Source organism: Bubalus kerabau, chromosome 17 (assembly GCF_029407905.1).
Source record: "Bubalus kerabau isolate K-KA32 ecotype Philippines breed swamp buffalo chromosome 17, PCC_UOA_SB_1v2, whole genome shotgun sequence".
NCBI classification, from domain to species: domain Eukaryota; kingdom Metazoa; phylum Chordata; class Mammalia; order Artiodactyla; family Bovidae; genus Bubalus; species Bubalus kerabau.
Window position 1 is genome coordinate 59,639,129 of NC_073640.1, and position 9,204 is coordinate 59,648,332.

Here is a 9,204-nt window from a genome sequence, read left to right on the forward strand (position 1 = left end):
GGATCCGCCCCGCAGTCTCACCGGAGCCGGTCGCTGAGGCAGCTGTGGGCCCGCAGGGCCTCTGCGAAGCTGAGATAGAAGAAGCCGTCCTTGGACAGCACGTCTCCCAGGAGCCGCACGGCCGGCTGGCTCAGGTTCCCCTCCCCGAGGAGGTATTCCTGGGGACGGCACGGCCCGCGTCAGGGCCCAGGCAGGCCAGGCCGACCAGCTCCGTCCCTACTCCCGGGGGGCGGGGGGCGCTTCCCGCGGAGCCTCTCGCTTTGTGTCGGTTCCCCGGACCTTGGCGATACGGTCCCTCCTCTTGTGACAGATGAAGGAAACCAAAGCCCAGAGAGGGGCGTGTCCAGCCTCGTCAGGAAAGGAGGTGGTGGCAAGCCCAAGCCCGGCATCCCCGGTTCCTGCCTTCTGACTCCGTCGGCGCCTAAGCCCCAGGAGCACCCTCCTTGTCCGACTCCGGCTCAGATAGCGACACGGAGGCCCCCACTCACCAGGAGCGTGTGCCTTTCAAACTTCATCATTGCCTTCTTGCAGCCCAGTGTCCGGAGGTCTTTGATGGCCTGTGGTGGGACAAGCTGCTGAGCTGTGGGGACAGGACCTGGGAGGCCCTGCCCAGCTCTCTTGCCCACGGCTGCCCATTTACTGCTGTCATTCGAGCTCCCAGGACGTGGCCCATGCTGTGCCCTCAGCTCTGCCCTCCACTGCAACTCAGTGTCTCCCCCTGGGAAGTCTTTCCGAGTCACAGCGTCACACAGCCCTGGTTGGGTGTTATTCTGCCTGCCCGTCCAGCTCCCAGCCCCTCACAGGCAGGGATGGAGCCGGTCTCAGTCGGCCCTGTGTCTTTCTGGTGCCCAGTAATTATTTGTCATCTGGATCGCCGTGCATCCAGACAGAAGCCGAGTCAGCCATCAGCCCTGACAGGGCATGACTCCTCAAGGGGAGTTATTCTTGGCACCTCCCCTAGCCCAGCCTTCCCGTGGCTCCCCAGCGCCTGCAGCCACGGAGTTCCAGCCCTCGGCCTGGCGTTCAAGGCGGCTGCCAGGCCCTTGGTCACCATCCCTTAGGGCAGCTCCGGTCTACAGCGCAGTGTCCCGTGCCCAGACCGCCCTCTGGCCCCCCACCTCCGCGCCCCTGCTCCTGCTCCCCCATATCATCTCTGCAGGGCACCTGAGTGGCCATCGTTCACCGCTCTGTTCCCATCCTGGAAGCCTCCTGCCCCTCTGATTTCAGCCCTCTCCTTTGTCCACCTGGCTTCTCCCAGGTGGCCAGGGAACTCCCCGAAGGTGTCCCTTCACTCACACTCACCCTTCCCCTCATGTTTTCCTGGACTCCCTAAACTGGGCAGTGCCAGGGCACAGAAAAGACCTCCACTAAGTGCCCACCCTTGAGGTGGTCCAGGCCACTGAGAAGGGGATGGGAGATGGGCATCAGCAGTATTTAAGGGGAGCCTAAAGACGGAAGAGCCAGCAACGGGAGACCAGAAGGAATGGGAAAACGGCAGCCAGGTCAGGAGGAGGCATGTGGGCCCGGGAGGACGGGGCAGGGGAACGGGGCTGCAGGGCTCGTGGATGCGCCTACCCTGTTGAGAGCCATCTGGTAGATTTCTTCGGGTGAGCGGCCCTTCTCCTTGGGGTTCAGCTTGTAGCCTAGCTTCTCGGGCATTTTCTCCACCACATAGTTACGCAGCTTCACCTCGTTCACCTCTGTCCACGTGTTCTCGTCATACTGGGTGAATTTGGTCAGGTTGAGGCCCAGGCTCTTGCAGAGCTCATGGAGGATCCTGAGGGGGTGGAGGTGCCTGTGAGAGTCGGGCGGGGGCGGGGACCCCTCTCCCCAGCAGGACTTGGAGAAGGGAAGGGCGTAGGTGGGGCAGCTGGATATGGGGTTTAGGGATGGGCATGAGCCTGGGGCAGGGCTAGATTGGGGGTCCTCGGTGCCAGGGACCAGGGACTGAAGTGAGAACAAGGCTAGAAGGCAGAGGGTTTGGGTTTGGAGCGGGAGTTCAGGGCTCGCTTTCACTGGGGGTGAAGTGGAATAGTGACAGAGTGGGCTGGATGGGGGTGGGAGCTGGGGGTGGGGAAAGGACCAGGGTCGGGGACAACAGAGCTGGGGGTCTGGAAGGGCTGGACACCGTGGCCTGAGTGCTTCAGGGGTGCGGTGGTGGGGCTAGAGGCGGGAGGCCAGATTTGGGGGCGGAGTCTAGGCCTGACTTGACCAGGGCGGCAAGTTTAGGGTCCGGGTTGGTCTGGGCTGGCATTGGAGCAGTGATGGAGCCGAGCATCCCACTGAGCCTTGGCTCGGGGCTGGGGTGGCCTCGCACCTGCTTGGCCGCCAGGCCCGGCCTCACCTGTGTGAGCTGGGCATCCGCATGGCCCCCAGTTCCCCAATCCAGCCTGTCTTCCGGTCGCGGTAGGTGAGGATGCGGCCCCCAATCCTGTTGTCTGCCTCCAGGATGGTGACCTGGGGAGAGGCGGCAAGCAGGTCTTTCAGCTCTTCCCACTGGCCCCCATCTCCACTCTGTGGCAGCCCCCCTGCACCCCGCCTTCCATCCCCACAGCAGCATAGATGGAGACCAGAGAAGGACCCTTTTTTATGGGGAGGTGAGGGGCTGGCGGGAGAACAGGTCACAGTGAACATGTACAGTGTGACGGTTGGTTTCCAGACTCAGCAGGAAGGCTGCTGGGCAGATTTCAGAGGGACTTCCCGGCTTAGGGAGTGGGGAGATTCCCTGTGCAGACTAAAGCCATTGGCCCAGCCCATACTCATTCTTGGATTCAGTGAGGGGGACAGCGGTGCGACTTCAGGGGGCACTTCCCCTGTCTGGACTTTCCCTCCCTCTCCACCAACACAAATCCCCCCCCAGGAGCTGGGCGGAGGTTTCCAGGGACTTCACTCTAGGATGAGAGTGGGGCAGGGGAAGTGAAAGGTCTCAGCACAGACACGCGCAATCCCTCTGGGTTTCATGTTACTGCAGAGGGTTCCAGGCCCCCGACCCCCAGACCACAAGGAAAGCAGAGATCCCTCTCCCCTCCCCCCTCCCCCCATCATACCCACCCCTCAGTAGGGACATGGCCGGGTCCCTCCACCCGGGACTCCCAGCTGCAGCAGGAAAGACTTGAGGCAGACCTCCAGCATCACTTCTCACCTTGTGTCCAGCATCGCTGAGCACCTTGGCGGCCACCAACCCGGCCACGCCCGCACCAACCACAACCACCCTCCGGGGCTTCAAGGTCCGATTGAGGCCCAAGGTCACAACTTTGAGCAGCTGCTCGTAGTCTGGGTCGTGCATGCATTTCTCGAAGGGGTCATAGATGTGGGCCGTCTGCCAGTCCAGGGAGGCCGCCAGGCTAAGGAAGACGGGGACCAGGGCGAGGAGGCGCCAGGCTGGGGGCAGGAGGACAGGGTCAGTGGGCAGGTCGGCAGGTGTGTGGACAGGGGCTGCTGGAGCAAAGCAGGTTCTGCCCCCTCCCCTCCTGACTTACCCAAGGGGTCCATGACTCTCGTGTCTGGGTTGGAGATGTGTCTGGGTCGGAGGGGAAGCAAGGCCGCTGTGACAGGAGCCTGCGTCCCCCAAGCCTGGCCCGCTGGGGGCTGCCGGCTCCCACCTCAGCCCTTGCTCCTAGGGCTGTGTGCGTTCGCTAACCCTGGGCTGGCCGGCTCCTGGCCCCTGCCCAGCGCCGCTCTCCTGTCCTGCCTGTCTCTCCTCTGTGCGTTCTGTCTCACCTCCTCTGGTCTCCTTGCTACTCCCACCTCGGCCCGGCTTGCCCTGTCTCCCCTTCCCCCGTCTGGGTCTGTGGGGCCCCGTCTGTCTGTCCGCAGCCTTCTCGCCACCTCAGGCTCCCAGGCGCACCCCTCTCTCCTCCGGCCCCTCCGCTCATCTGCCTGCCGCCGTGTCCCCCTCGCTGGCCTTAAACCCAGTGGCACCCCGCCCCCCCCTCCCTTTTGGGAAACCCAGCTGTGGGAAATGAAACTCCGTTCTTGGGCTGCAGGTCAGATGCTCAGAGTCTACTCAAGGCTGGAGCCGGTCGGGGGCGGGGGGAGCACATCAATCTGTTTTCTTCCTCTTGCCCCAAATAGTTCAGGGGCAGCTGGGCGGCTGCAAGTACACACTCAGGTGACCGTGCTGAGTGCGGGGGCTGGCCCGGCCTGCTCCGAGCCCCGGGTCCCCCTGAGCTGGCCCCTGTGCCTGCGCTCTGTTCTGCCGCCTTCTCAAGGCGGGGGCGGGGCGGGGGCGTTTCTGGCCTGAGGCAGCATGCTCCCAGGGACGGCTGAGTCCTGTCCTGAGTCCTGGGTGTCAGCCGTCTTGGTGCCCTGGAGGGTCCTCACTGGCTCCCATCCATGTGGCCGCTCTGAACCTCAGTTTCCTGCTCAGTGAAATGGGCACAGCAGGGGGACCCGTGGGCAGCAGGGAGAGCTCTGGGCGAGCCTGCCCGGGTCCTGAGCCCAGCACCTGCCAGCGGACACTCGGGGAAGGCCTTCCCTTCTAGGTGGCTCGGGCCTGTATCTGTCAAGTGGAGGCCACTGCAGCACCGGTGGGAACAGGCAGTGAATCCAGGTCGGGGCCAGGAACAGCCCCTGGGGTCAGGACTAAAAGCTGCTTCTTAGGAAATACCAGTGAGTGCTGCCCAGGGGGAGCCCAGGGGGATTCAGTGAGGACCCCTCAAGCCCAGCCCTGCACCGGGAGTGCTCCCTGCGCCTGCACTGGGAACCCCTGTGACAGTTCACTCAGGCCAGGGCGTGGGGGTGGGGGCGACCTCAGAGAAACCACTCGGGTGCTTCTGTCTGTCCCTGCCTTCGGCCGTCACCACTCGCTGCCTGTGGGTGCTCTTCTCCTGAGAGGTGAGCTGCAGGCAGGGAGAAGAGGCTGACCTGCCTCCAAGGAACCCCCACCTGGCTCACGGCTTCGGCTTCGGGGCTTTAGCTAAGGGATGTACGATAGGTCCCTTGAAGGGGTCGGCGGGGTGGGGGGGGTGTGGTGGAGAGGCGATTGTGGGGACTTTTCTTGGGGTTGGAGGAGAGAGCACCAGGTGGGCGGGTGGTGAGGAAAGGCAGAGGGCAGCGGGTCCTTTCAGCTGATGGGAAAATCCAAACTGTAAATCAAAGAGGGATGTGGTCTGGTGGAGGTAGGGAGTTGGGGAGTGCGCAGAGTGAGTCAGAAGGCATCTGAAACGGGTGGGTGGAGAGGCGTGGCCAAGAAGGAAACAGAATCAGTGAACTGGACAGAGCCTCGGAGACAAAGCCAAGGGCGAGTCAGCAGAGACTGGCAGCAAGAGGGACTCTCCCCTCTCTGAGCCTGTCTGTGATCAGAGCTTTGCACTGGACAGAGGAGGAATCTGAGGCTCAGAGGGACTGGGGAGCGCCCCCGGACCTGCCCAAGGCCCCAGAACTGGCAGGCCTTCCCGTCGCAGAGCCCACCAGCTCCCTTCAGTGCCTGGAGGGTGGGAGCGGCACCTGGTCAGGCCCTCTGAGGGAGGGAACTGGCTTGTCCTGGCGGGGCGGGGGTGGGCATTTGCACTGGGGGCCCCCGTGGGGAACCGCAGAGCTGGGAGTCCGGCTGACCTCAGGTCCCCGTGCCCTGCCCAGAGGCCCCTCTGCTCTACGGCCAAACAGCACAGCGATGGCCCCACAAAGGAAGTGGCAAGAACAGGGACGCAGAAAGGGTGGAGGCAGCGGAGCCAAGGGGCTCCAGGGCATGTCTGGGCATGTCCAGGTGGTGTTCTTAACCACTTGGTTATTAGCTCAGGTTCATGGACTGGGGACGGGCCGGCCGTTGGGACCATCTTTGTGGGGTCCCATGCACTGCAGGATGTGAGAAGCACCACTGGCCTCTGGATGCCAGCAGCACTTTGCCCCTCAAGGCTTAACCGCCACCGATGTCTGCATTCCCAGGCTGGGGGAAGCACTGGGCTAGGGCTTGGATGATATTGGGTGAAACGCCCAAGAGCAGCCAGATGTGGTCCAGGAAACACCTGGCAGGAGGAAAAGTCTGGATCGAACAGGTTACTTTGGGGTCAAGAGATTGTGAGTCATTTGGGGATTGCTTGGGTAGAAATGGGACCTCCCAGAGTCATTCCTGATAATATCAGAGATTGGTGTTAGGGTTGATTTCAAGGTAAGGATTAGGGGCAGGAAAATGGGGGTTAGGTTAGCTTGGGTTTCCAAAGCTTGTGAGCAGGAGACACAAGACGCACCAGGCCGCCCACCAAATCCAGTACCGGTTGCTTCAGTTGATTTGGAGGTGATTTTGGTGTTTCTAAAAACAATGTCAAGCCTCTCAGATAAAAATTGTCTTTTGGGAGAAAGCCCTACCTTATTTGACTTGCTTCTGGAACCTTGATGACAGTTCTAACGGGGTTAGGTCACCTCCAGAGCAGCCAGAGACCTGGCTCTTGCCTCCCAGGAGCCTCCACGGCCCCTCAGGACAGCTAACAGTGACGGCGGCCACAGCAATGGGCGGGGGACAGGGCTAGACCCTCACGTATGTTCTTTCCTCTGGGTCAACAAAGACCCCGAGTTGTTCTTTAGTTGCTCAGTCATTCTGACTCTTTGAGACCACATGGACTACAACCCACCAGGCTCCTCTGTGCATGGGATTTCCCAGGCAAGGATACTGGACTGGGTTGTCATTTCCTTCTCCAGGGGATCTTCCCAACATCAGGGGTTGAACCTGCATCTTCTGCATTGGCAGGTGCGTTCTTTACCACTGAGCCACCAGGGAAGCCCAAGACCCTGCACAGTCAGTATTAGAACTTCCCCCATGTCTCAGAGGAGGGCAGGGCCTACTCAGGGGATGCCAAGGGCCCCAGGAGGGAGTCAGGGGTCCTGACCTGGAGGGGCAGGGGGCACAGAGAGTGGAAGGCAGACAGACTTACCTGAGGCCCCTTCCCCTAGGGCACCCTGCCCCTCCTTCCCTGGTTTCCAGAACCCCAGGGCTACTGTGGGGGCACTCACTGCATGGCTGGCTCTGGCGGGCTCTCTCAGTGCCCATGGCCTTTCTGGTTAGCCCGGGACGGATGTCATCGTCGGGCGAGGGTGAAACCGGGGTGAGTGGCTCTGGCTCTGTCCTGTTTCCCGTTAGACTGGAGATGCCAGGGTCCTGGTGTGGGGCTGGAGCAGCTGGGAGGCTGTGGAGCGTAGGCCCTCCTGTCTGGAAAGCTTTTTGTTATGAGAAATTTCAAAAACTAGAGAGACTAGGATGATGAAGCCAGGTGCCTTGATCACCGCCTAGTCTTATTTCACTTACACTCTCTCCCTCCCCCACTGGATTACTTTGACATTACTCTCTCTTTGGAGGTAAATGCTTGAGAGTGTTTCTTTAAGACAAGGATTGGCAAACTTTTTCTATAAACATTTGAAGCTTTGGGGGCCCCGTGGTCTCTGCCTGGCCTACTCAACTCCATCCTTCCACAGTCACATGTAAATAGATGGGTGTGGCTGGGTTGGGTTTCAATAAAACTTTATTTGCAGAAACAGGAAGTGGGGCCATAGTTTGCCAACCTCTGCTCTGAAAGATATGCATTATTTGCTTTTTACTAAAATTCCAGTATTATCATCACATTAAAAAATGACATAAAATCAATGCTTATACTTCCCTTATTGACTCAAAACATGTTGTTTTTTTTTAAAAACAACGGTTTGAATCAACATTCAAAGAGCCCACACTGCATCTGAGTGATACTATCCTTGTCATTAATTGTCACTTTCAGCTTAGTGGATTTGGGGTCTGTGTTCCTAGAACTGGGAGAGTTGTGGGGATCTGATGAGACCCCATTTCCCCAGGCTTGGCCTGAGCCTGGAAGAGAAGCCCACCAGATCTGATCACTGCTTCAGGGACATTTCTGGACGTCTGAACCAGGATGGGTCTGAGGTGAGGTGTGGGCAGTGCCCAGGTGAGGCACTGGAGTCCAAAGAAAGGGACCAGGGCTGAGGTGTGTGAGGGCTGTGGGACAGACAGGCCCAGGGGCAGCTCGGGACAGTTAGGTCTGAGTGGTGTCCAAGAGCAGACCTGACTTGTGAGGGTGAGGCAACTCGTTCCTGGGACGTTCTGCAGAGAGCCGCTGGTCTGAAGGAAGACTTGGGCTTTTTTTGGCCACGTTGTGCACCAGCTTAACTTCCCTGACCAGGGATTGAACCTGTGGCTCCTGCAGCAGAAGCAGAATCTGAGAAAGTCCCAGGAGGGCAGATTTTCAAAGCACCCAGGCGATTTCAAGGTTGACTGAAAACCTTGGGAGCAGTGGTGTGGCGGAGCCGGCTCACACCTTTTCACGAGAGCCATTTAATTTGCAGATCTCTTTGCGGTTTTGGTTTGTGAACCATTATTAAAAGATGAAAACATTTACGATGAGTCTTATTAAAAACAAGGGTAAAACTCAAAACCCATCCCTTAAGTATTTGATTACCTTTTACTATTACACATATACTTTCCAGGTAAACTGGTTGTATCTACAGTGTGCGTCCATTTCCCAAATTCGTGTTCGCCGACTTCATCCTGGTGGCTTGAAATCATCCACAGTGGGAGAATTCACTGTGGAAATGGGCACGTGCCACCTCTGACCCTGGAGGACCAACTGCTAAAACATTGGCCGGGCCGCCACTGCTTGGGGATCATGTTTCAACCTCCTGCTGGAGATCAAGGCTGCTGTCCCTCGGGAAATGTTTCAAACACTGACTTTTTGATGCCCGGTGGTGCTAGAGGAGGCAGGGGCGTTCTCCCGGGGAAGGGGATGGGCCGTAAGCTGTTTGAGGGCGTCTCGGGAGATGAACAGTCATAACCATAAACCCAGTTGCTACTCTTCTCCCTAAATAGGGGGAAGAAATGCCGTAACCACTTACTGAGAAGAGAGATTCACCTTTTTAAAAGCCTCTGACTCCAAATTTAGTCACCACACTTGTCTTCATGTTAATGAATGAAGAGGAACTTAAGAAGCCATGTGTCTGCACTGACAGGGAAACGCATCTGTGTTTTCTTCCTGGAAAGGGAAACTGCAGTTACAATGAAGCCGGCAGCACAGGGCGGCACCCAGTCACAGCGGCTGGCCCTGTCGCAATCCGGGGGACTCCCTGGTCCCCCAGGAAGCCGTTGGGGGCCAATCTCCCCGTGGTGCCTGAGTACCAGGACCACCCCTCCTGCATGGCTGTCGTGCCAACTTATCACAACCACCTGCATTCTTCAAGAGCTCTGTGCGCGAGACCCCTCGGGGTGTGGGA

General features: G+C 59.1%; 1 protein-coding gene across 4 annotated transcripts in view; it reads right to left on the bottom strand.

Annotated features, from left to right (window-relative positions):
• Positions 1 to 9,204, bottom strand: part of IL4I1 (interleukin 4 induced 1) — a 34,436-nt gene that overhangs the window by 1,609 nt on the left and 23,623 nt on the right. Inside the window, exons 2-8 of one of the 4 annotated variants that reach the window (XM_055553236.1) lie at positions 8,847 to 8,966; positions 6,949 to 7,144; positions 3,143 to 3,381; positions 2,345 to 2,457; positions 1,576 to 1,777; positions 489 to 557; positions 22 to 158 (exon numbers count right to left, since the gene is read on the bottom strand). In XM_055553236.1, the coding sequence (XP_055409211.1) occupies positions 22 to 158; positions 489 to 557; positions 1,576 to 1,777; positions 2,345 to 2,457; positions 3,143 to 3,381; positions 6,949 to 6,985 (797 nt within the window). In that variant the 5' untranslated portion in view covers positions 6,986 to 7,144; positions 8,847 to 8,966. Of the gene's footprint in view, positions 1 to 21; positions 159 to 488; positions 558 to 1,575; positions 1,778 to 2,344; positions 2,458 to 3,142; positions 3,382 to 3,479; positions 3,859 to 6,869; positions 7,153 to 8,846; positions 8,967 to 9,204 lie in introns of those variants that run through there. The other 3 variants (XM_055553239.1, XM_055553237.1, XM_055553238.1) reach the window with 3 other exon arrangements.